This window comes from Suncus etruscus, chromosome 8 (genome assembly GCF_024139225.1).
Source record: "Suncus etruscus isolate mSunEtr1 chromosome 8, mSunEtr1.pri.cur, whole genome shotgun sequence".
Taxonomy (NCBI): Eukaryota; Metazoa; Chordata; class Mammalia; order Eulipotyphla; family Soricidae; genus Suncus; species Suncus etruscus.
The window spans coordinates 6,813,493-6,839,204 of NC_064855.1; the positions used below are offsets into that span (position 1 = coordinate 6,813,493).

The window sequence follows — 25,712 nt, forward strand, 5'->3', positions numbered from 1 at the left end:
CACACACACACAAACACACACACACACACACACACACACACACACACACACACGCCCTTCGCATTGCTGGAGTTGGGAGTTGCAATTTCAGAAGCAGAAGAGAGGCTCAAAGGGTTAGTGCCTGAGTGCATGAGTGTCTCAGTTTTGACCCCCAGCACCACCAGGAATGCCCCCCCACCAAAAAAGAAAGAACAGAAAAACAAAAGGAGTATGAAAAAGAGCAGACAGAGAATAGGGACACCTGTCCACTGTTCTGATCATTTCAGCAGAAAGTTAACTTGATGGACCTTTGGAATCTTTGTTTCTAGTAATAAATTTGGAGCAGAACAAAAAGTGGCATTATATGGGCTTCTTTTGCAGCACATTTAATAAAATATTTGCTGGTAAAGCAGAGTTGATACAAAGCTTCAAACAGTTTTAAAAAATCATGGGACCAGAGGTATAATATACAGTGGCCAACCTGGGTTGTTCCCCAAGCATCTCATGTGATTCCCTGAGGCCTACCTGGAGTGAACTGAGCAAAGAGCCATGAGAAAGCTCTGAGCATTGCTAGGTGTGGCCCCTGAACCAAACCAAATCAATTAAAGCCAGTACCTGGGTTAAGATTTTTGCCACACGTGCGGCTGCCTGATCCTGGTTTGATCCCCAGTACTTCATATGATCACAAGAATATAAAGGCAGGAGTAAGTCGTGAACACCACTGTTGTGACCCAACAACAAAAAATTTTAGAATGTGTATGTCAGTGCCTAAAAGTAAAAAGTGCATGCCATAGAGGCAGACAGGGGGTGAGAGGACAAAATGATTGGTATTGGAATATTATACATTTGAAACTTTCATGAAGATTAAATTTTTTAAATTTAGATCAAAGATCGTGGTGGTGGGGTGGGTGTGCATGCATACTACATTAGGGCTTGATTAAAAAAATCTAAGTCGGGGCCCGGAGAGATAGCACAGCGGTGTTTGCCTTGCAAGCAGCCGATCCAGGACCAAAGGTGGTTGGTTCAAATCCCGGTGTCCCATATGGTCCCCCGTGCCTGCCAGGAGCTATTTCTGAGCAGACAGCCAGGAGTAACCCCTGAGCAACGTCGGGTGTGACCCAAAAACAAAACAAAACAAAAAAAATCTAAGTGATCACTGACTTTGGTAATCCTACATTCTTTAAATGTGAATAACTCAGAAAAACTTATCTGCAGGGCCAGAGTGATAGCATAGCGGTAGGGCATTTGCCTTGCAGGCTGCCAACCTGGACAGACCAGGGTTTGATCCCGAGCATCCATATGGTCCCCAGCCCGCCAGGAGTAACCCCTGAGCGCCGCTGGATGTGGTCCTACAGACATACGCATCAAATTTTTTTGTCTTGCTGATGACCTAAGAGAAAATCTATGTCAGTCTAACTAAATTAGCATCTGTGGAAAGCCAGGAGAGGAGAAATTCCTTAACAGCAGTGATCACCTATGCCAGTACCAGCCTCTGAAACTTAACCCAATTTTTTTAAAGAATATAATTTCAAAGCTCAAGTACTGAGCTATTTTTTCTATTCTATGACAGATGCATAACTGAGTAAGTGCTTTTTTACACTTATGCTATAACAGTTTGTTACCAACTAACAGTAAGTTTCATATTGGGCTTTGCTAAATGGAAAAGACTTCAAATGAACTATGACATCAGGGTAATTTTACTTATACATTTTAGAAAATGTTTAAATTGCGGTATTTTTAAGTCATTATCATTGTGTGTGGCCAATATAAGCACATCTAGGTTCCTGTATGTAGATGAAACTGAACTCTCCCTCCCAGAACTCCTGCCCCTCCCCCCAGGATAGTCTGGATAGACTCACCCAGTGATAAAGCTTATCTTTAGATTAAAGGATGAAAGGCTTCCCTGTCTCCTCTTCAAAAGCAATTCCAGCTGTGAGCAGAGGACTAAGAAATAAACTTAAATGGTGCAATAAATAGTTCAAAAAGGATCTCTAAGACCTCAATATACTGCAACCAGCAAAGGTCCTTATTGAAACAGAACTGAAAACAAGGGTCCAGGGCAGTGATAGAAACACTCATCATCATCTCTAGTTAAGGGCTTCAAACGTTCTTAGAAAGCAAGCATTCACTCATATTTTATAGGAAAGTTCAGATCAGTAGAGAGGTCCAGGACCTTTCAGAATGAGCCATGCCCTTGAGAACACAAGAACTTGGGCCTCTTGATTCTCACCAAAATTGTTGGTGTATTTTTCTACATCACAATCTAATTAATCTAAATTACTAGTATCCATGCAATTTCTGAGGGAATAGAATGCTTACCACCACCACCACCACCACCACCACCACCACCACCACCACCACCGCCACCACCGCCGCCGCCACCACCGCCGCCACCACCGCCGCCACCACCACCGCCACCACCACCGCCCCCCCCACCACCACCACCCCCACCACCACTACAGATCTGAAACAATGGACTTTCGAAGGACAAAGACAATGTGCTAGGCCAGAGCAAGGTCTTAACTAATTTTCTCATTAGACAATATACATATTAAGTACATATTATCACATGTGAAAGAAGCACTAATAATCCAAAAATCATCCAGGAAGGGAATACCAGAACCCTAAATGCAGCACAATTCTAACCCAGCAGCAACTGGTTATAGACTTTATTATTAATTGCTCAGAATCTGGAGGAAGATTTTCAGGTTATAAAGAGCTGTTGCTGATTAAGAATTCACAAAGACACTCATAAATGAGGCATTAAAAGAAACGTCTAGGGGCCGGGCGGTGGTGCTAGAGGTAAGGTGTCTGCCTTGCAAGCGCTAGCGTTGGATGGACCGCGGTTCGATCCCCCGGCGTCCCATATGGTCCCCCAAGCCAGGAGCAACTTCTGAGTGCATAGCCAGGAGTAACCCCTGAGCGTTACCAGGTGTGGCCCAAAAACCAAAAAAAAAACAAAAAAGAACCGTCTAGTTCCTCTAGTCAACCTTTCTTAAAAGGTGGGGTGAGCCCACAGTTAGAAGCTTACGTCTCTGGGATTAAAACTGTATTCACCAATTTAAAGAATGTAAATGTCTTGTAATACAGGTCCTACCATTTCTGGTCATTAGAATGTTCCTGAAATGGAAGGGAAGAAAAAGATGGGAGCTGGGATGGGAAGCCACTCTGCACATACAGAGAAGAGACAGGAAAATTCTGTGAGAAGACTTCACAATCAAATTCAACCCAACACTGCTTTTCTGTATCTCTGCATAGTTTCCTAAAGCTAAGTCATAGTACAGGCACATTATTTGAGCATGTGCCTACTTATGCATGTTTAAAGCACATATGCTTGATTACTGTGTGTACACAATACAGTATGGACCATATGTAACTACTGCCTTCCTCCCCTTGAATTTTCCATCTATTAATATTGGAGAATGAGGTGTTTCCAAAAAATTAGATGCATACAGGATCTGGAGCAATAGTACACCAGGCAAGGTGTTTACCTTGTACATTGATGACCCAGGTTCAATACCTGGCACCACTTATGGTCCCCAGAGCATTGCCAGAAGTGATCACTGGACACATGAAGTCAGGAGTAAGCTCTGAGCACTGCCATGTGTGGCACCAAAACAAACTAAAGGCTATATGCCCAAAGATGCAGTAAAGATTCCATCTCAGTTCCATAACTGCATTATCTTAGGTAGACCATAATTGCTCTAGATCTCAGAGGAGCTAAGATTTAGGCCAACAGTCCCCAGCTTGCTCACTATTTTTGGTCAAAAATATTTTGGTGGTTTGGAAGTCACCATAACTGGGTGTCTCTATAGCATTTAGCAGCTAAGAGCCACTTATCCACCATGTCCTGAGGACAGATCTCAACTATTACCCCACCAATCCCTTGTTGGATTGCAGGGCATGTTCTATGAAGTTTACCTTTACCTTTGTGGTTCAGGAGCTGTGTCTGAAACCTCTCCATGCATGGACCCTGTCTTAATCAACAATGGCTCTTCTAAACCTAAAGAACATCAAACATCTTTGCCACCCTATGGCAATTAGTAACATACTCCTCAACCAAATGCTGGCAGGACTACCAGGAAAGGTTTGAGAAAAGCTCAGAAAAATAAACTCCTGTTTTCAAAGCCTGAATATCAATCAAGGGTCTTGCTTCAGTAAAATCTGAATGATTAGTTGCAGACATTCTATCTGCCCAAGCCTCCATGAATGCCATTAGTAGTTTTAACTTCTACAGACTGCAGCTCCCAATTCTAATACAATAGACTTGGGGGCTTTGTTGCTTATTAGATACATTTTTGTCAAAATTAAAATATTAAATATATAGCATAGCCTCCAAAATTAATTGGTCTTAAGGGAAAAAGGTAATGATCATACAATTTTTAATTAATAGATATGCAATTAATACAAAGTATTTTATTTTGACAACATGCAGTAAGCAACTTTTGATTTTGAAATTTATATATTGGTTTTTCGGGCCACACCCATTTGATGCTCAGGGGCTACTCCTGGCTAAGCGCTCAGAAATTGCCCCTGGTTTGGGGGGACCATATGGGACGCCGGGGGATTGAACCACGGTCCTTCCTTGCTAGAGCTTGCAAAGCAGACACCTTACCTCTAGCACCACCTTGCCGGCCCCTAAAATTTATATTTTTAAATATTATTCTTTAAGTTTCATCTCTTATTTTAGGAAAATTATTATATATGCAGAGGTTCAAAAAAGTTCTAGACAATATAAAAGTTCTGGGCAATTTTTAAACAAAGGACTAAATCAAAAGCTTTATTTTAGGTGTGTTTTTGTTTTGAGTTACACCTGGCAGTATTCAGGACTTCCTCTGGGATCACTCCTGGTGGGAGTGGCCTTAAGGCTTATTTGAGCCTTATGATGCTCAAATCCCAGTAACTACATGCAAGGCAAGCCCCCTACCTGTAATACGTCTGATCTCTCTGGCCCCTCAATATCTCGATTTAAATGGCCTTTGACATTTCCATGTACTAAATTTCTATGCATAGAATTAGTAACAGGAACTAAAAGATATTCTGGCTTTGTCAGGAAGATCTCCAAAAACAATGCTTATCTGTGTACCCATGAAATAATTCACAGGCCTGCCTAAAACTCAAGGATTCATTTCTGAAAAATAGTTTAAAAGTTCCTAATATAATACATTACAAATGCTCTTTTTAAAATACCACTTTATGGCATATCAATCAATGATCAGCAAATAGCCAAACACATGCATAACCAAAGACAAGTCACTTTTCAATGTTAAGAAGCAAAATATTAACATTAAAAAAATCCATAACAAATGAAAACTTATCTTGAAATTATATGAATTTCTCTCACAGGAAGTAAAGGACTGGTAAATTAGTCAAAATATAATTACCCTGGGGGCCGGAGAGATAGCATGGAGGTAAGGCGTTTGCCTTTCATGCAGGAGGTCATCGGTTTGAATCCCGGCGCCCCATATGGTCCCCCGTGCCTGCCAGGAGCAATTTCTGAGCCTGGAGCCAGGAATAACCCCTGAGCACTGCCGGGTGTGACCCAAAAACCACAAAAAAAAAAAAAAAAAAAAAAAAAAAAAAAAATTACCCTAAGGCGTCTAATAGACAAGGGAACTATGAAGGAGGTTAGTTTGTGTTTGCAGAACGTTGGTGACAAAGTGACCTCACTCTTCAGCTTCACTGAAGAATGGGAAACATGCAACTAGATTTGGGGACAGAGGAAAGAAAGCTCCACGTGTTCAAAGACAGTACCTGCTACATGTTTGTGTTTGCCTGGTTCCCAGAGTCACCAAGAGGATAGTTTATATTTTTAGAGCCGACAAAAAAAAAAAAAAGAAAAGAAAACAAACAAAAAAAAACATAATCCCTATAGAATCTGAGTTTTCAAGGAAAACTCCAACATCAGCAACTTAGAGCTTGCTTGTGTCTATCTGTTGTCACTCTACATCAGAGAAATCCTTACTTTCTGCTTTTTGCTTTCCTGTAGTTCCCCCTCCCCCTGCTCTGCTTCAGTTATACTCATTCTCTGACTAGAAAGGTCTGGAACAGATTAAAAATCGGGCCATAAAATGAGAAGCTTTGGCAAGTTGTCAAGCCTGTCTGGAATACACATACAAAGTGAGCCCAAAGGAGAAAGCGAAAAGCTGCCCGAGAACTTTATGCAACTCTTCTCGAGCATATCTCATATTGTACTAGTGTGCTCAGAAGTGTTAGGAGGTAGGGAGAGAAAATGTCTTTGTATTTTTTTTCTACATTTGAAACAAAAGCTACACAACTAACAGTTCTACTCAAGCTCATAGCAAAGTTTTTGCTAAAAATACTTTATTTTTCATACCATAAAATATACTTTTCCTGGGGCCAGCGTGGTGGCACTAGAGGTAAGGTGCCTGCCTTGCCTGTGCTAGCCTAGGATGGACCGCGGTTGGATCCCCCAGTGTCCCATTATGGTCCCCCAAGCCAGGAGCGACTTCTGAGCGCATAACCAGGAGTAACCCCTGAGCGTTACCGGGTGGCCCAAACACCAAAAATATATAAATATATTATTCCCCCACAAAAGAGGGGGGAGAGGGGAATGTCTGTGCATCTTATGGAGCGAATGCTGCCTGGAGCTGAGGCCTGAGTGCAGGAGAGGAGAGGCAGTCATAAAGATTCTTAATGTCACGTTGACTGCTGTTCACTTAATATTACATTATAGTTCATTAAATATTTTAATACACCATTTGCTTTAGATTCTTTTTTTGTTTTCCTCGTCTAAAAACTATGTGTGCCTTATGGTCAGGTGTGTCTTACAGAGAGAAAAATACGGTACATTCTTTTTTAAAAGAGCTCTCTCTGTTGTTATTTTCAGTTAGCTAAGAGTTATTCATCATCTTTTATTACCTTATGCAGGTGAGGGTTGGAGAGTGGGCAGGACATGGACTACAGAACCTTTTTCTTTTTAATTTCCATAAGGTGGACAAATCAATTCATTTCATCAGAGATGCTTTAAGGAAACGTGACTATTAAGAGTCCATGCAAACGGCAACATTGATTAAATTCTCTACCTTACTTGGTTGGTTTTCTATTTCAACCACAAGGACTTATTCAAGTAGTAATAGAATCTGAAGTTGCAAATTATTAACATGCCACATTACTTTTTGAGATGAGGGGGCAGAACATCCAAACGAGTCTTGAGTTCAAGTGGCTAGTTCTGATACCAAACCGGGTATCTATCAAGATGCTGGGGTCCCGATATTGGCCCTGTGCCTGCCTGCCAGACTTTAATGGAATGGGGAATACTGCTGGTAGGGAGTTTGGCACAGGCCTGTGGATGGCACTGTTGGCAGGGAGCTATCTCCCCCAATGGTCTGGAGGTAGCAGGGGGCCTGCTTTTGCTTCCCCTTCCCCAGGCTCTGTCTCGATAACAATCACAGAGCTGAGCCCTTTTTCCCGTAAGGCCGCACAGTTGTTGTTAGGTCAACCCCGGTACAGCTTCAAAGGCCCGTGCCCCTCACCGCCCCCTCAGTGATCTGCACGCTGTTTTCATTTAGCCGCACTCAGTCCAAGACTAAAGTTCCCAAACCGCAACCATGTGCTCGTTTTAGATTAATTTTTCCATGGCTTTGGAAAAAAAAATCTCTCAGAAACCCAACTGAAGAAACTGAAAATAGTGTGTGTGGGGGATGGGACAAGGGATCACAAAGCATTAAAGAGCTTGTATATGATCATAAAAACATACATGCTTGAGAGGGGGCTACCCTTGGGCAAATGGGGATTTATGCACGTGCACTGGAGAGCAATATGGTTTTACTTTTGTCTCCAAGATGAAAAAAAAAAGGCAAGTTAGGAAGTGACAGAAAATGCTTATACTGGACTATCTCAAGAATGACAGTGTTTCCTCCAGCTCAGGACAGAAAGCTCCAGCCACTCACTGGGTACAACGAGGTCCCTGCTGTTTTGGGAGCCTGAGCCCTGACAAAGAAGAGAGCCCCAATGGTCAAATGTAGCGAGACAGCTCATTATTGTGTTATTGCAACAACAAAGGCCACTTAACACAAGATCAGCACTTCTCTGCCCAAATGTGAAATGAGAGCCATTTCTGAGTAGCCAGCTTCCACTGTACTCCCCACAACAAATCCTATAGCTACAAAAAGATTAAAGTTAAAGTTACACAAAATAAAAAGATAAGAGTAATACTGAAAATGTTGGGTGAGTAGAATCAATATTAAAGCAAAATCTTAATGGTTTTCCCAAATTCACACAAAAAATCTTTTAAAAGAAATCAAAATTATTTTAAGTCTTGAAATGAACCTTTACCAAAACGAGTGTCAATTCTTGGGTCTAACCAGGAGGTGGTCTTGTTCTTATGGTTTATGTAGTAAATTTCTCCATCTTGAGTCACAGCTTGCTCCCATCCATCAGGAAGAGGACCTGTAAATACAGGGTAAGGCAAATCATGGTTAATTTTTATTTGGTGCATTTTTAAAAAGTAGGAGGGGCGTAAATTTTTAAATAAAATACACCTTGATCAAAAAAACCCAACTCATTAAAACAGAATTAAATATTTCAGGAGAACACATATTCTAATTCTTCTTCACTAAAAAAGACACCAATAAAAAAAACCTACATCCCTCCCAAAACAAAATTTTTGTTTTGTTTTTGGTCACACCAAAAACACACCTGGCAGCGCTCAGGGGTTGGTTACTTCTGACTTTGTGCTCAGAAATCGCTCCTGGCAGGCACAAGGACCATATGGGAGGCCGGGATTTGAAACACCATCCATCCTGGGTCGGCTGCATGCAAGGCAAATGCCCTATCACTATGCTATCTCTCCAGCCCCCAAAACAAACACTGTATAAATGGCAGATAAACCAAAGAGCTGCAGTTCAGGGAGAGCCCCCTCAATCCCATCCCTTTCGGGGGTAAAGCACAGTCCCCCCAAAACTCCAAGGTTCTCTAATGAAAATACATGTGATTGCCAAACAGTTGCAGTGTCATGAACAGACTACTTACTATAAAGCCTACGTTAGTTAAGCCCAGTAGGCTCCAAGTACCTCCATTATTTATGTGACTGGCTTGGGGGATGGGGACTAAAAGTGGGAGAAAAAATGACAATCCAAAATCATCTGTTTTTGTTCTTTTAGGGAGGGGACCACAACCAGTGATGCTCAGGGGTTACTCCTAGCTATGCACTCAGAAACTGCTCCTGGCTTGTCAAACCAAGGTCCGTCCTAGGCTAGCATGGGCAAGGCAACGCCTTACCTCTTGTACCACTGCACCAGCCCCCAAAATAATCTTATGTTTTAAGCTGCAAGGAGGTGAATGCTTGCCAGTCAGACTTGCCAGTTTCTCAGAAATTAGGAAAGCAACATGGTCAGTGCTAAACTGCTGGAAAGCTGAGTTCCCAGATAGAGAGAAAAAGTTCTGCTTCAAAAGCTAGAGTTGAGAAAACTGGGCCCCGAGACCTAGAGAAAGCCAAGAGGATATTACATCACTTCCATGATGAAGAGGCAGGAGCACTGCTATTGGGGGGTGGAGCAGAACCTCATCACTGGTCCCCCACGTAGTCTTCATGCCAAGTCAAATCCTACAGAAATCATTTAGAGCTGTCGCCCCGTCCCCCATCATGTAAGGCCACAGCTGACTCCTGACCCCAGGAGTCAGATAGGACTGTGTGAAACTGGAGACGAGACACTCAATGGTAGCGCTTCAGGAAGAGCCCATAGACTGTTTTATTCTGAAATCGATTGGACCTGCCGAAGATCCTTAGAAAGAAACTATCTATCAAGTTGTGTGTTTTCCTGAGTGCTGCCTCTTCACCCACAGGGGCTGCATCCAGGGCCCCACAAATACAAATGAAGAATGTAACGTTGAATTACATCTCCAACCCACCAGAAAACACCCAACTTTCTTATAAACAGCAATAATTTTACAAGAGACTGTTCATCTATGAGACTGTTTAAATCTCCAAGAAACAATGCTCATATGCCTAAATACAAGCCAATTTGGACCTGCCCGATACTCCAGGATTCATTTTCTTTAATACAGGGATTTAGAAACATTTCTAATATATCTCCTTACAAACAAAAGTCCCCTTTTCAAAGCCAGTTATCAATGATGCTTTAATGCCACAAGTTGTTATAAATTAAATTTTCTAAAATAACACAAATGCAAAATAAAAAAAAGTAGTTTCAAATAAAGGTATCAGAAACACATACTTGGAGAGAGATGGAAGAGACAATTAGGTGCCTACTTATATGTGGCCAACCCCAGTTCAAATTCCCTAAGCACAGACCTGGGTCATATCTGGGCACAGAGCCAGGAAAAGCCTTAAGCACCACTGGGTATGCCCCCAATTAAGTAAATAAATGAATTAAATAGCAACTTGGTATAGTGAAATTATAATAATATAATTTATGTGGGATGTAAAAGACAGGTAACTGAATCAAATATTGATTAAAAAGAGCACTAGAAGCTGGTGCTGTTTAAAAGACAGATCTGAATGACAAAGTTTAACTTAAACTGTAGATCTATCACTTTAAAACTTAAGCTCTCAACGGGTATCTAAGAAAAAACCCTCATTAGTGGCCCAACTGAGTGGTCCAAAGCTCAGAACCTGCCCGAACTGATGTACTTGGTGCTGGGGGACCCAGAGATGAATTCCAGTAAAGTCCCATCCATAGGGATAGCAGCTGCTGGAAGGACTGTTTCTCACTTTACTTCTAAGAGGCTGTGAGGAAGAACCTCCTCTGCTCCTAAAGTAGGGTTCTGTGAATTTACTGAAAGATCGAAGGGAGCAAAGGTTTGCAACATATGAATTGAACCACTTTTCTCACTAGCTCCCACTATCACTTTAGGCTATCTCCCAACCCCCACCCCAACTCACTTCCTAAAACCAGCAGAAATTAGGGAAGTCTCAGGGAGCAGCCACTCGCCAAACCCTAGAGACCATATCACAGGGCCCACACATGCCCTAAGTCAGGGCTTCACTCCCTTTCTAAAAAAGAATCGCTGTCATTTGGCCATTTGAGCTGGGGTCAAAACCAGGGTCTTGGAGCTGAACCAACCACGCCTGGGACTGCACTCAGTGTCACTCAGTGACCTGTTCCAGCGACCAAAGCTACCAGCCTTTGCCTCATTCCAGAGACCTTCCCTTTTCAGTGTCTCACTTCTCATGTCTTCCAAACAGCCACCAGGAATTCTTAAAATAGTAGCTGATCCCTTTTCCTGTAGGAGGCAACTTCCTAGTGCTAGTCCTCACTCCCGGCTGCTTCCCTAATGAAGACTCTCCTCTTCTTCACATTTAGCAGATGGAGCTGCAATTGTTTGTTTACAAGTCTGTCCTGACAAGGGCCACTCATCTCTTCCTTCATTCAGAGGCTACGGTTTCAGCAATTTCTCAGCAACTGCTTAATAAATGTCTTAATGCTTTGGATTTTCTGTAAGTCGGCTTAAACTTATCAGAACATACTGAGCTAATATATTTATAAACAAAACAAAACAAAAAAACCCAAGTCTTTTTTTGTTTGTTTTTGGGCCACACCCAACTACACTCAGGGACTGATTACTCCTGACTCTGCACTCAGGAAACCACTCCTGGCAGATCAGGAGATCATATGGGATGCCAAAAATCGAACCCAGGTCAGCAGCGTGCAAGATAAACACCCTGCCCCCAGAAGTCTTTTTTTTTTTTGTTTAACTTCTGTTCAAAAAATATATTCATGTTCATATTTAACTGTAATTTTCAACATTACGAAGTAGAACAGCAAAGTAGAGAAAGCAACAAGTTTCTTGGACTTCACTTCCCAGAAGACTGAAAAATCACGGTTCTAGACTTGGTTCTAATGGGCCTCTTTAAGACAGAGAAAACAGGGGCCGGAGAGATAACACAGCCGGAGAGATAACAAGGTGTTTGCCTTGCAAGCAGTCGATCCAGGACCTAAGATGGTTGGTTCGAATCCTGGCATCCCACATGGTCCCCCATGCCTGCCAGGAGCTATTTCTGAGCAGATAGCCAGGAGTAACCCCTGAGCATAGCCAGATGTGGCCCAAAAACCAAAAAACAAATAAACAAACAAAAAAGAGAAGACACGGAAGCTCTAGGTCAGGGGTGGCGAACAAGTTCGACACAAAGAGCCAAAATTTTAAACTGTTAGAGTCAGAGAGCCACACCACGAAGTGGCCTGCCATAACAGACAAACACACAAAAGCATATAATTTTAATAATAATAATAATAATAATAATAATAATAATAATAATAATATATTAGGGCCCGGAGAGATAGCACAGTGGTGTTTGCCTTGCAAGCAGCCGATCCAGGACCTAAGGTGGTTGGTTCCAATCCCAGTGTCCCATATGGTCTCCCGTGCCTGCCAGGAGCTATTTCTGAGCAGACAGCCAGGAGTAACCCCTGAGCACCGCTGGGTGTGGCCCAAAAACCTAAATAAATAAATAAATAAATAAAAATAATAATAATATATTAAACACATAAGAGGCAAAGAGCTGCATTCATTTTGGCCAGGAGCCGCATGCAGGCGAGAGCCTCGTGTTCGCCATCCCAGCTCTAGGTGGCTGCACCCTAGTTGAATAGAAAGGGCCTCCCTGCCAGAGCACACAGGTCCCTCATTCTCTTTGCTGGTACATTTTTCATAGATCTCACTGCATGACATAACAGTAAAACTGCCCCTTTCCCCAGTGCTGGCATCAGAGTATTCTCCTTGGCTGCTATAGCTGTTGAGGCAATGAATAACACAAGCCACTGCCTGGGGCGGGCAGGATGATAGGAGCCCCTTACCATGCATGACACATGTGGTTGTGCTGAGCATCAGTCTCATCCCTGCTACACAGGTGAAAGGTGGTGCATTTGGAAAACTTGCCCAAGGCAAATACATGAACTCAGGAAGTCTAACACAGAAATGGGTGCTTTTTGAGGGGCCTCTAGTCGGGAGGGCCTGGGCTGACTTCCTAAGATTGAGACTTCGTTCAGGCCTGAAACTCAGTGCTTAGCCCAGTAGAACAGTGGGAAATCACAGATACAACATGGCATTCTGTGGCCCCTGGAGCTGCAACCTCAGGCTGGGACATGCTCAGGCCTCTGAAGCTACATTCACAATGAACCACATCCTGGGTGGTCATGTCCAGCAGGGCCCTCAGGGCCCTAGAGCACCTGAGAAATAAGAAAGAAACCTATGCATGTTTCTCCACACTGTTCTTGTACACGCAGGGGTCCTCAAACTTTTTAAACAGGGGGCCAGTTCACTGTCCCTCAGATCGTTGAAGGACCGAACTATAGTGAAAATAAAAACTATGAACAAATTCCTATGCACACTGCATATATCTTATTTTGAAGTGAAGAAACAAAACGGGAACAAATACAGTATGTGGCCCGTGGGCCGTAGTTGAAGACCCCTGGCCCACTATGAACAATCAATGAAGTAAAGTCTAGTAGAACTTTGTCTCTTTGCACTCTTTCTTTGAGGGGCACACCCAGCAATGCTCAAGGTTACTACAGGCTCTGCTCTCAGGAATCACTCTAGTCCTAAAGCTCTGATTTTAGACAAAAGCTATGAAGTCCAATATAAATTACACAGTGAGTAGAGCCCATTGTCTCACTTATTTCTATTGAAGAATTAAATGTGGAGCAGGAAGAGAGCTCAAAGAGCTGAAATGCTTTGCTCAAAACACTGCTGGGGAAATGCAAAAAAAGTAACATAAAATAAAAAAGGTGTATAAAAAATAGAGTAATCACTACACAATGATATAAACACTCAAAGGTATACCAAAAAGATGCTAAACAGAAAAACATGTGCCTTGGGGCTGAAGAGATAGTATAGCAGGTAGGGTGCTTGCCTTGCGTTCAGTCAAACTGGGTTTGATCCTGAACATCCCATATGATACCCAAGCACAGCCAGGAGTAATTCCTGAGTTACTGGGCATTACCCTGAGTATCAAGTGTGGTCCAAAAACAAAGAAAAGGGAAAAAATGTTCCTTATTATTTATATAGTGTAAGTTCAATTCCTTTGTTATTTAATATTCGAACTGAAGGCACAGGGTGACAGCAATTATTGGGAACAGAGGGAGAGGAAATCACATTCTTGGCTCTTGTGTTGGGGCTATGTGGGGGTTACTCTTGAACCATGCAATATTCCCACATGCAAACAATGTACTTAAGCCCTTTGCACCCATTTTTTATTGATGTGATATTGTATTATAACATGTAAGTTATAGGCGGGCATGATTAAAATTCAACATTGGTACATTACTATACTTAGTTCACTACTGAAAGCCCAATTGTATCTCCACCTTACAGCTGACCCTGGCAGTAGGGGTGGGGATCAATCTCATGTCAGATTTACAATACTTCTGACTGAAAAGAATTCATACCTATAGCAAATACTAACTTCCTGCAATATATATTACCTTGTTTTTTGGGCCACACCCAAGGGTTAATCCTGGCTCTGAACTCCTAGTGCTCAGGGGATGAAATCAGATGCTGGGGACTGAATACAGGTGGCCCCATACAAGGCAAATGCCCTCCCTGCTGTATTACTGCTCCAGCCCCTACCTACCCTTGCAATATTTTTAAAAATGAATAATTATTCCATGTCATATCAAAAGTGACTCAACACCAACTTTCCTGTTCTTCCATCAGGGCCCTCCTGAATGAGTAATGAGCCATTTGAGATGTCTAATCAAACAAGAAATTCTTGACTGACCACTACAAAGATACAGGATCAACCTCTCCTTCTCCTGACCTACAATTAAAGGAGAGAGAAGTCACCCAGGACATAGCAGTTTACTAAACACATCCTGGGTGTGGCTCAAAGCACAGAACTAGAAAGTGGTGCAGCTCCAAAGGATGGCTGAAATAGTGAAAACATATTCTTACCTTTGAAAGAATTTAATTCTAACCCTCCGTGTTGGCATTCTTGTCTCAGATTCATGATAAAGCACAATCAGTTCTCACGATGCATAAGGCATTGTTCTAAGCTCTTTACAGTTGAGGGGGAAAGTCCACAATCCCTTAAATTTAGGAAATTTAGTGCAGAGTATTCTTGCTCTCCAGAATTCCACCCCAGTTATTTAGTTCCACATTGCAAACAGGACAAGCATAAATAAACAAGAATGCTATTTTTACCACCACCACTACTACTGCTATCTTTTTTTTTTTTTTTTCCTGGCTATATCCTGTGATGCTCAGAGCTTATTCCTTTGTCTGGCTGCACTCAAGAATCACTTCTGGTGGTGCTCAGGGGACCATCTGGGATATCAGGGATTGAACCTGAGTCAGACGAGTGCAAGGTCAGTGCAATACCTGCTGTACCCATCTGTCTGACCCCAAGAATATTATTTAAAAATTGTTTATAAAGTGCTCTTAATTGCATTTTCTAGAACTTTATAAAATCTCAGCTTCAATTCTATTCAGAGATGGCCTCCCAAAGATTAATGCTAATTAGGGCATTTGCCTTGCACACTGATGACCCAGAACTGACCTGGGTTCAATTCCCAGCATCCCAAATGATTCCCCCAGCCTGGCAGGAACGCTTTCTGAGCGCAGAGCTAGGAGTAACCCCAGTGCCACCAGGTGTGGCCCAAACAAACAAACAAACTCAACACCGAATCTTAATGCTCCATATGTGATCAACAGTCATCTGTCTTCTCCACATTTTGAATAGATTCGGCTGTAAAATATCATTTACATGTTGTTCTCAAGTGAAACTTTAATGTAGACTTTCCCTCAATTTTTGGAGCTATCTCCACGGTTTTGAATGAGGTTAATGATGCAGGTACCACAAGATCATTTTCCTTTCCTTCAAGGAACTAGCTCTCTTACCCAGAGCTCCTTGGGCCCAAGCAATAGAGTAACATTCTCAAATCTTTAAGGGGGTACTCAATTTCCTCCAGGAGTTCATCATATGCAGAGCACTAACTAACTAACTAGGGTCCTATATGAGTACTGTTCTTTAGGACCGCTGAATTCCCAAGTTCCAATTCACACCCCATCCCCCTATAGCTCTCCTCTCTACTGGCCCCATTACAGAATTCTGACTCTCCACCTTCTCTACTGAGTCCCTTTTGCCCATCCTTCCAAATCCCTACTCTATCCAGTAAGAATTCTGCTATTCTGTCCCAATAATACATTTAACTTAAAATCAGTGAGTAATGTAGAAGCTAGGCCCCAAAATTGCCAAAAAATAAGTTTCAAAGTTGAAAGGATTAAACAAACAACAACAAAACCAGAGAGCCCCTCAAAGATTTTTCCTTTCAAGGGGATAAAAGAGTCAAAATTTGAATGGCTTCCCACAAAGGAACAAGAGCAAGGTCCAAGCTTCTTGATCTAATCATCTCTCCCCTGTCTGACTTACCTTCCCATTTCTTTGGCAAGCCCAACCCCATTCAACTGCTGAGGCTCAGGCCCCAGCTCCAACCACTTCCACCTGCTCTGCCAATGGAGCTCACCTATCTAATTAAAAAAATTTAAATAAAAAAATTAAATCTTACATATCACTTTTCTATTCAAAACCAACAAAGCCGGGGCCAAGTGATAACACAGTGGTAGGGCTTTTGAGCTAAACGAGGCCAACCCAGGATGGAAGTGGGTTCGATCCCCAACATCCCATAGGGTCCTGAGCCAGGAACGATTTCTGAGCACAGAGCCAGGAGTAACCTCTGCTGCTGAGTGTGGACCAAAAAAACAAAACCAACCAGCCAACCAACAAAAAAAAAAATTGCAAAACCAGAAAGGCCCTAATGTTCCCTACAAAATTAGCTTTAGGTTAGTTAGGTTATGCATGACACTTCGGCTCATTTTTCCAGTTCACGGAAGATTTCTGGCTCAAGGCATCCATCATGGTGGTCTGCACTAGAGATGCTATCTAAATCCCTGCTCTCCACCCCAGTCAATAACTCTCTCACCTTAAACTTGTGTGCTTTTCCCTTTCTATTTTTAACCATCTGACACACTGCAAGTCACTGTACTCTAGTGATTTGGTCTAGTGGAGAGTACATTTCTGTATTCAATGTTTGTTGAAAAAATGAATAAACCACTTGTCGATTGGGTATATCTTGTCTACCTATGTTCCCTTACCCATATTGCTTCTCTTTTCTCAGCAGTTAACATCACTGTTACAAATAAATGAAAAAACTGACCTTGACTCTACATTTCCAGTGTATTTGATGCTTGTTTGAATTAATGATTTAATGACAGGGAAAAATTCAATTGTTTCATATTGAAATTTTGCAATTTTAAAATCTTGTCTATTATTTTCAGCAGATTAACTTCCTACAGGAAATGGCTAAGCATAAATACAAAGATTATTCTATATTAAAATTTTCAGACTTTGGTGCAACTTGAGATTTTCAGATTTTAACTCTAGAATAATAAGTTTTTATAAGCAACTTTATTTTTATTTATTTATTTTTGGTTTTTAGGTCATACACGGCAGCGCTCAGGGGTTCCTCCTGGCTCTACGCTCAGAAATCGCTCCTGACAGGCTCGGGGGACCAAATGGGATGCCGGGATTTGAACCACCGTCCTTCTGCATACAAGGCAAATACCCTACCTCCATGCTATCTCTCTGGCCCCAGCAAATCTATTTTTAAAATACAACTTTCTGCAAACTCAATTAGCCTTCAGAATATTCAAAGCAACGTTTTATAAAAAAAAATTTTTTTTTACCTAAAATAACTCTTAGCACTGCCTCACCTTACTGACATAAAAATACAGTTTTAGAAAACCACTGCAGCAGGATTTATTTCTTTCACTGACGATGCCTATATATGGTCTAAGAATATTATTTTTTAAGTAGCATCTTAATCTTTCACACAAATATTTCTTCTCTGAGTCATAAAATATCATAGCAGTAGAGCAACCACAGGATTTAGAAATCAGTGGGAAAGACAAAAATAATATTCCAACACTTATCATGAGAAGAAAGAAAACAGACACTTGATTTGGTTTTTAAATGTAAATAGTTTATTTTCTTTCTCATCCTCTCTACTCCAAAGCTGAGCAAAGTTTCTAAACTCTACAAATAATCACTAAAGAAATGTTGAACATTGTCATTTTTAATCTTTTTCTTTATATTATTTTTATATCCACTCAATTTTCCAAATTAATCTACTGGTTAAAGTAACAATAATAAATCTATTCTTTTCATTAAGTTTTGTATTCACACTAAAATCCTACGGCAGAATGCAAATAAACCCTAATCAATTATTTCTAAGACTAGTTCTAATATATATACATACATATATATGTAGATGTATATATATACATATATATATGTAGATGTGTGTGTGTGTGTGTGTGTGTGTGTGTGTGTGTGTGTGTGTGTGTGTGTGTGTGTGTGTGTGTGTGTGTATTTGGGTTTTTGGGTCACACCTGGCAGTGCTCAGGGGTTACTCCTGGCTCTAGGCTCAGAAATCTCCGCTGGCAGGCACAGGAGACCATATGGGGTGCTGGGATTCGAACCACTGTCCTTCTGCATGAAAGGCAAACACCTTACCTCCATGCTATCTCTCCAGCCCCCTAATACATATATTTTTAAATAAATATTAAAAGTACATGTTTTATTTTGTACTGTAAGATAAGGTCAATGTAACTCAACTACCCTGAGTCTCCTCTGCTTTAGACGATAATTTCTGAAATAAAGTGGGCAAGAGGATGTTGCTATATATGAGACAAGCATATAGTTACATAAATGAACGCACTTTCTAACATTTCAGATCTAATTATTTTGGTTATCATAATGAAACACTAATAAACCTGAAACTAGGGCCAGAGAGATAGCACATCGGTGTTTGCCTTGCAAGCAGCCGATCCAGGACCTAAGGTGGTTGGTTCGAATCCCGGTGTCCTATATGGTCCCCCGTGCCTGCCAGGAGCTATTTCTGAGCAGACAGCCAGGAGTAACCCCTGAGCACTGCCGGGTGTGGCCCAAAAACAAAAACCTGAAACTACCAGAAAACCAGGTAACAATACACTGACTCTTCAACATGACCCACTTTTAATAAAACTGATGGAAATTTAATCATCAAATAAACCAAGACAAACTATACAAAGCAACCAGGTGTCTTAAGACCGGCTGCATGTAAAGCAAGTGCCTGCCCCATTGTTTCTCTCTCCAATCCTGAAGCACTTCAAATTCCCTCATTTCAAAAGTGAAAAACCAAAACCCCAGTTTTGTAACTTATGAAACTGGTGAAACAGGGATTATCGATTCCTAAAAGCTTCTGTGAGCATTTCAAGGCAACATGATTCCTTCCTACTTGCTGTGCTTTTTAACCATAGAAAAACTTCGATCCATCTTACCTGTCATACATTTATTCTCTACCTGCTATTTTTGATGGTTCTCTGTGCTGATACAAGATCACACAACACAAAGCAGCACAAAGGTCAGCCTCCACCTCACTTGACTCACTTCCCCCAGAAAAGTGCAAATGTTAGCACCTTCTTCTCTCACAACCAAAAGGACACCTTCTCCACCTTTGGAAGGTATTTTCCTAAAATTCCAGGCATGCTTGTATCAGACAGAAATTAATCAACCCTACATTCGAGGCAGGTGCCTTACTTATCCACTGTACTCTGGCCCAAAGCTACATTTTAAAACAGCAGATCAATCGCTAAATTGATCTTTTTTTTTTTTTTTTCACTTAGATCACAGCTTAGGGGTTTTAAGTGAACACTATTTATTAAAATGAAGAAAGTGGTGTCAGAGCAATAGCACAGAAGGTAGGATGTTTGCCTTGCAGGTACCTGATCCAGGTCTATCCCTGGCGTTCCATATGGGGTAAGAGCCTGCCAAGAGTAATTTCTAAGTGGAGAACCAGGAGTAATCCCTAAGCACCACTGGGTGTGACCCAAAATCCAATAAAATAAAAGATGTGAGGGGCCAGAGTAATAGTAATGTGGGTAGAGCACTTAATTGATCTACCTGGGTTCAATTTCTTGTATCCCACATGGTATCCAAAATTCGTGACCCCTGAGTATAGAGCCAGAACAATGTCCAGAGTATCATCATTGTGTGTAGCCCCCCAAATAAACAAAAACAAAAGTAGAGTTCTTGTTAAAAATCAATAATATTAAAGGCCAGAGAAGTAGTATAATAGGAAGGGCTCTTGCTTACACACAGCTGACCCAGGTGTGATCCCCAGCTTCCCACCAGGAGTGATCTCTGAGTGCAAAGTAATATCTGAGCAGTTAGGTGTGGCCCAAAAGCCAAAGTAAATATAGTCAATAATAAAAAGTAGATGGGGGGGGGGGGGTCAGACGGTGACGCAGAGGTAGGGCATCTGCCTTGCATGCAGCTGACCCAGGACAGATCGAGGTTGGATTCCTTGGTGTCCCATGAGATCCCCAGCCAGGAGCAATTTCTGAGTCTAGAGCCAGGAATAACCCCGGAGCATCACTAGGTGTGGCGAAAAGAGATAGCACAGCGGTAGGGTGTTTGCCTTGCACGTTGCCAACCCAAGCTGGACCTCAGTTCCATTCCCAGCATCCCATATGGTCACCAAACCTGCCAGAGGCGATTTCTGAGTGTAGAGCCAAGAGTAATTTACCCCTGAGCACTGCTAGGTGTGACCCAAAAACCAGAAGGAAAAAAGTAGATCAAATTGCATCAGGCTTGATAATCCGGTGAGGTGCTTGTCAGAAGCAGCAGTGGCCCCATTGACCTGAGGTCCTGATGTAGCAGGCTAACTGTAAGCAGAGGGATCCTAATGGCCTGGCAGACACTCGGGGACACTATTTGTGACAATAAATGGCAAGAGGCTCATCCAGTGCTCTGGCTCTCAGACACCTCTAAAAAGATCCTTCTCTGAACAGAACCTGCAACCCTTTTGCTGCTTTCCTCAAAGAGAACAAGCAAGGTCATGTTCTCTTGCCTCCACATTTAAACTATAACCCCATTTGTACTTGTGACCAAATTCAAAATTAGACTTAATTTCACAGACCCTTTGTTTATCAACTTACTCTTATTTTAAAATGCCTGTTTTGGTTTTTTTTTTTTTAAGGAATAGTTTTTGTTTCACCCTGTCAACCAGCCTCCCCACACCACACACTCATGACTAGCCCAGTGAAGCAATGACCTCAAGCTCCTCTCTGAAGTAAAGTGAACATGTGATCCGACAGGGAAGCCCAGGAGCCAACTCCATCTCCTTACCTATCCACCCCACTCTGACTGTGACTCCAATGCTGAGTGCTGAGGAGTCCACACAATCAACCACACCTTTACAGCACTGTCACACACACAGCTACCCTACCCCACCCTACCCCTCTTCCCCCACCCTATCACTGACGCCATTTCAGTAAAGTGATGACCTTGAGCCCTGCTGTCCCAGATTCTGAATCTTGGAGTCACCACTTAGCTGTGCTGTTTGGGAAAAGATTACCCATACCTTGACTTTCTACCTACTAATGTACTGGACACATTCAGGTTGCCTTGGTGATAGCTTCTTCTATTTCTGTAACTCCCTCCAACTCGCCTATCTTCCCTCATCCCCTTCCTCCCGGCCACCATAGATCTGTTGCTTTTTGTTTTGTTTTGGGGCTACAACTGGCCAGGGCTCAAGACTCACTCCTGGCTGTAAACTCAAGAGATCATTACTGACAAGCTCAAGAGACCATACTGGGTACGTACAGTGTGCAAGGCAAGGCAAGTGCCCTCCACACTTTACTATGGCTTCAGCCCCAGAGACCTGCTGCTTTTTGCTGCACTCTTCCAATGTCCAAGCCCTAGTTCCTCTCTCTAATAAACACAGCTATTGATTTATATGTGGTATATAGAAACACATTTCATAATTTACAAACAAATGTAGAGCTGAAACATTCGAAAATAAGTGACTTTTTTGCCCATGAGTGTGTTGAATTTTCTCAAAAAAGCTTTCTCTGCATCTATTGATATAATTTTCATTTCCCTGGCACCGATGTGGCGTATTATGTTGATGAATGTATATGTTAAACCATCCGTGTACTCTACTTGAACATGATGTAGGATTGTTTTACTGTATTGTTGGGTCAGTCTGATAATACTGTGTTAAGGATCTTTGCACCTATACTCATTAGGTGTGTGTGTGTGTGTATTTAGTGGTGTCTATTTACTTTTGATATTGAATCATGTTTCCCTCATAAATGTTTGGGATAACTCCTATTCTTTTGACTTTCCTCTGAAGCCTGAAAAGGATGGAAAGGAGATCTTTAATTAAAAGTTTGGAGGGGCTGGAGCAATAGCATAGCAAGGAGGGCATTTGCCTTGCATGTGGCCGACCCGTGTTCAATTTTCTGCATCCCTATATGGTCCCCCAAGCCTGCCAGGAGTAATTCCTGAGTGCAGAGCCAGGAGTAAAACCCTGAACACCACCAGGTATGGCCCATAAAACCAATAAAGAAAAAAGAATGTTTGGAGAGAATACCACTGCTCCCATCTAGACCCAGATTTTTGTTTGGGGAAGATCTCAGAATACCATTTCAATTTCCTTGACAGTAACTGGTCTGTTCAGGTCCTCACGGCTCCTCTTGGTTTATCCTAGGGTTATAAAAGCCCCCCAAATTACCCATTTCTTCTAGATTCTCTAATTTTGTAGCACAGAGATTTTCACAGAAATCCCTGATGATCCTTTCTCATTTATAAGTTTATAAGCTATAAAGATGAGATTTGAGATACAAAGGAGCAGAGTAATAAACTAACAAAAGCCCAAAGGCAAAAGCCCAAAGAACTGGTCTATAGAACTGAGTTTACCATGGGGGGTGGAGGGGAGGTGTACCTGAAACAGTAAAGGTGCAGGTACACACCTGGTGGAGGGTGTGGTGTTGGATAGTTATATACAAAAAACCGATCACTAACAGTATTGTAAATCACAGAGACTGAGATAAAAATAAGTGTGGTATATATTACTTAAGACTTTAAGATGAATGAGTACAAATTCTTGTTTCTTTAAAATTTTTCATCAGAAAAATAAACAAACTGGTATCAACCTTGTAAAAGAATCAACCTTAATAGATATGTACATGTCTAATCTTCCAAGATAGTATTAAAACAAGTGAGCTGGGGCCGGAGAGATAGCATGGAGGTAAGGCGTTTGCCTTTCATGCAGAAGGTCATCGGTTCGAATCCTGGCATCCCATATGGTCCCCCATGCCTGCCAGGAGCAATTTCTGAGCATGGAGCCAGGAGTAAACCCTGAACACTGCCGGGTGTGACCCAAAACCACCCACACACACAAACCACCCACCCACCCACACACACACACACACACACAAACCACCCACACCCCCCCCCACACACACACACAAGAAAAAAAAAAAAACCAAGTGAGCTAACTGTTACTAGATTCCTACCTAGCTATGGTGTGAGAGAAGCATTAACATGAATAATTGCAACTTCTTTTAACTATAAATAAGTTTGCACAATTTTATTTGATAATTCTTTAAAAATAAAATAATTTATATTTGCATTATTCTTTTGGCTTTAGAAAACTTAAAGATTTAACCTTCACATATAAAACCCAGGTTGAAAAAAAATGAATTTCATCAAATTAAGCCGCCAAATTAAAAGATGTAAGGACTTACTTTTCTTTAAACATTTATAAGAGACTATACGACAAGTAAAGCTCTTATTTCAAAAATGCATGACAAGGTGGGTGTGGTTTGGGGCCATATGACCAAAAAGGCATAAGTCAGAGAGTATCTACTCGACAAAGTACCAATAAACCTTTACTCTGCAATAAAGCAAGCATTAAAAATCTTCTACATGTTGTTTCTTCTGTGATCTTCCTTGTCTAATAATAGGAGGCACTATTACTCCCATATGCCAACAAGGAAAACGAATAGTGGATTTTAGTAAACAGCAAGTAAGAGACAGAGAAAGAAGATACTAAGAAAAATGTAAGAAAGATACTCAGGGGGCCGGAGAGATAGCATGGAGATAAGGCTTTGCCTTCCATGCAGAAAGTCAGTGCTTCGAATCCCAGCATCCCATATGGTCCCCTGAGCCTGCCAGGAGCGATTTCTGAGTGTAGAGCCAGGAGTAACCCGAGAGCTGCCAGGTGTGAGCCCCACCCCCCCCAAACAAAACAAAACAAAACAAAAACAAACAAAAAAAAAAAAAACAAAAAAAGAAAGACACTCAGGATACCTTTTAAAAAGGTATCACTGTGATTCAATTTAAAAATTTAATAATTAAGGAGCCGTAGAGATAGCATAGCGGTAAGGCATTTGCCTTAGACGCAGAAGGACCGTGGTTTGAATCCCGGCATCCCATATGGTCCCCCAGCATGCCAGGAGCCATTTCTGAGCATAGAGCCAGGAGGAACCCCTGAGCGCTGCTGGGTGTGACCCAAACCCCCCCCCCATTTTTTTAATAATTAAAGATTGGGGGCCCAGAGAGATAGCACAGCGGTGTTTGCCTTGCAAACAGCCGATCCAGGACCAAAGCTGGTTGGTTCGAATCCCAGTGTCCCATATGGTCCCCCGTGCCTGCCAGTAGCTATTTCTGAGCAGACAGCCAGGAGTAACCCCTGAGCACCGCCGGGTGTGGCCCAAAAACCAAAAAAAAAATAAAATAAAATAAAATTTAAAGGTTGGAGCAATAGCACAGTGGGTAGGAAGGGCATGTGCCTTGTATGCGGCTAACCCAACTTCAACCCCTGGTATCCCATATAATCCCCTGAGCCTGCCAGGAATAATCCCTGAGCACCATGGGTGAGGCCCCCAAACCAAAATAATGATGATGGAGGAGGAGGTTTTTGACAACACATGCTAAAGCAAAAAAATGGTATTTTGGGACTTATAATTTGTTATACTCCCATTATTCTCAAGAGAGAATAACTATCTAATTTAAAAGATGGGTGAATAAAGCACTAATTTAGCTGGACCAAAACCAGGGCCTCATATATGCCAAAGCTTTCCTACTAAAACTTTCAAGCCCACCTACTCTCAGGGCTCACCCATCTCTATACCAGTCAAGGCTGTGGCATAGCATGCTTTGTTGGTTTTGGGCCACACCTGGTTGTGTTAAAAGGTTACTCCTGTAATCACTAGTGGAGGGATTGGGGGTCCATATGAGATGCCAGAGATGGAACCTGGGTCCCCTAAGTTCCCCTCTGTGCTTGGGCCCCCCTATGGTGTGTAACTAAGTGCTCTGGTTTGAAGGAGGCTAGGAAAAGACTGCCACCAAAGCTCCAGACTCTCCAAGGAAGGCCTGTACTCTATGAGAAGTTCTCCCACCCAGAATACAAGTATCCCCTGTGAACTCTCCACTGCTGCGTCCTGCTCACCTGAGACAGAATGCATCGTGCTCTGCTGCACCGGAGGGCTGGTGGGGGCTGTGACGTTCATTTGGGTCAGCATGGCCTTCCGGGGGTCCTGCCATGTGGTTGTCTGATCAATGTGGCTATGATATAAAAAACAAACCACTGTGTTAGATAACACACTAGGTCTAAAATATGCCAACTCCCCTTACATAATATAATATAATATAATATAATATAATATAATATAATATAATATAATATAATATAATATAATATAATATAATATAACATAACATAACATAACATAACATAACATAATATAAATAAAATAAAATAAGGCAGATGCACAGGCAAAAGGTGTGGAGTATACAGTCCTTAAAGAACACACAGTCCCCCAACAGCTGGCTAAGCAACCCTTCCTGCCTTTCATTCATCAGCTCGCACTTCTTAGATCTTCATGTCAAGGTAAGAGCAGCCCCTGGTACTCAAATAAAAGAAACC

At 41.9% G+C, this 25,712-nt stretch overlaps 2 protein-coding genes across 3 annotated transcripts in view; one reads left to right on the top strand and one right to left on the bottom strand.

Moving 5' to 3' along the window:
- Positions 1-25,712, top strand: part of TMEM123 (transmembrane protein 123) — a 639,759-nt gene that overhangs the window by 114,982 nt on the left and 499,065 nt on the right. The window lies entirely within an intron of this gene.
- Positions 1-25,712, bottom strand: part of YAP1 (Yes1 associated transcriptional regulator) — a 101,778-nt gene that overhangs the window by 31,213 nt on the left and 44,853 nt on the right. The window contains 2 exon segments of the mRNA XM_049778608.1: positions 8,278-8,391; positions 25,236-25,351. Coding sequence (XP_049634565.1) covers positions 8,278-8,391; positions 25,236-25,351 — 230 coding nt within the window.